This window comes from Gossypium arboreum, chromosome 13, assembly GCF_025698485.1.
Source record: "Gossypium arboreum isolate Shixiya-1 chromosome 13, ASM2569848v2, whole genome shotgun sequence".
Taxonomy (NCBI): Eukaryota; Viridiplantae; Streptophyta; class Magnoliopsida; order Malvales; family Malvaceae; genus Gossypium; species Gossypium arboreum.
In genome coordinates, this window is record NC_069082.1 from 214,392 (window position 1) to 216,054 (window position 1,663).

Consider the following 1,663-nt stretch of genomic DNA (forward strand, 5'->3'; position numbering starts at 1 on the left):
TCGACTATGTAATAATTTATATAATGATATGGAACACCATGGGAGTTTAGGTCTATGTAGGTTACAAGGTCTGCATCACTCAATTAGAATAAATGTTAAGTAAATTCAAATTTAAATATTGCCATCTTAATTACTATGTTCCATCTTTACAATCACTCTTTCAAAAAGTAGAAAGCATAGTAATATGCCAAACTTGTTACCATAATAAAGTACAAAGATGATGGGATCAATTAAACACAAATTAAACTTAGTATAAAGCTTACCATTCAGCTACTTGGAGCCATACCTGGTAACAAATAAAGCCTACTCACCTTTGTCTTTAATGCCTAGTAGATTTACCTCCAACCAATGGATACAATTATCGAAATGCCTGCAGAGCCATTGAATTTCCTGGAGGAAAAGATGAAGGAATTTGATTCAGCCTTGCATGAAGTCCAGAACCAAGAAGCACAAGGTTCAACACCTCCTCAAACAACCAAACCTTTGATACAAAGAGTTTCACCACTCTTACTCGATAAGATGGTGGATTTTCAGAAATGTTTCGAACCAAGGCTGGTAGCTCTCGGCCCTTTGCACCACGGTAACGCCAAGCTCCAGCGTGCCGAGCAGTCCAAGCTTAAATTCGCCGCTCTCTTCGTGAATGAGAACGAGACTAACCGTGATGACCTGTTCGACAAGGTCAAGGCGGAGATAGGTGATTTGAGGAAGTGTTATAACCCGGAGGACATTGCTGCTTATGACGATGAAATGCTGGCTTGGATGTTGTTCGTTGATGGTTGTGCAGTGCTGTGTGCTGTACGCTATGGTATGGAAGGCAAGTTTGATAAGTTGAATACAAAGCTGATCTTTTGGTAATTGCACAACTTGATTTGTTTTGCTAGAAAACCAACTTCCGTACAAGCTGCTTAAGATATTGATTGGCTCAGCCAAAGATCCCGAAATATGGGAAAAATCAATCACAGACTTTGTAGCTGAGAACCTTATGACAAACATAAAGCAGAAGAGCAAACATGTAGCTGATAATAAAGATTATGCGCACCTTTTGGAGCGGTTACGTGACGAGCTCCTGACAGGGAAGGAAATGAAGATAGACAGTAGCGTGATTGGTCGGATGCTGCTGTCTTGCGGAGACAATCGCAAACATAGGAAAACGTTTCGAAGTGTAGCGACGTAAAAATTTTAGTTTGGATTCGGGTCGCTAAATTGTGGCGATTTAGAAAATTGGAAGTTGAAATTTGGCTTTAGAATGAACCAGGAGTCGCCACCAATCCTTTTTCTAGGTGTGATCGGACACCTATTAGATTTTCTTTTAAAAAGACGAGGAAAAGGCCGAGTTGAGGTCTACGTTAAAAATCAGAGAAAAATTAGGGTTCGGGAGTCGGTTACGCGCGAGGAAGGTATTAGCACCCTCGCGACGCTCAAAATTTGGTATCTCATAAACACGTGTTGTCTTAGTTTTCAAAAATACGAGTTTAACGTAAAATTTAATCGTAATCCGATTAAAAAGACGAGAAATTTTGGTTTATTCCGGTTTTTGAGAAGGGTATGTCGCTTTAACACGAGCCAATTGACGTTCACCCAACATAGCGATGAACTCGATGACTTAATGTTAAATCGGCATATTGCCTTGATTATTGAAATTAATTAGCAAAACGTGAATGGG

At 39.8% G+C, this 1,663-nt stretch overlaps 1 protein-coding gene across 1 annotated transcript; it reads left to right on the top strand.

The window, feature by feature from the left end:
* The first annotated feature begins 288 nt into the window (after positions 1–288).
* Positions 289–1,380, top strand: LOC108462343 (UPF0481 protein At3g47200-like). Its single transcript, XM_017762305.2, has 2 exons — positions 289–805; positions 882–1,380. Exons 1-2 carry the CDS (start codon positions 349–351, stop codon positions 1,172–1,174), a joined length of 750 nt encoding a protein of 249 aa, XP_017617794.2. The 5' UTR covers positions 289–348; the 3' UTR covers positions 1,175–1,380.
* The last annotated feature ends 283 nt before the right edge of the window (positions 1,381–1,663 follow it).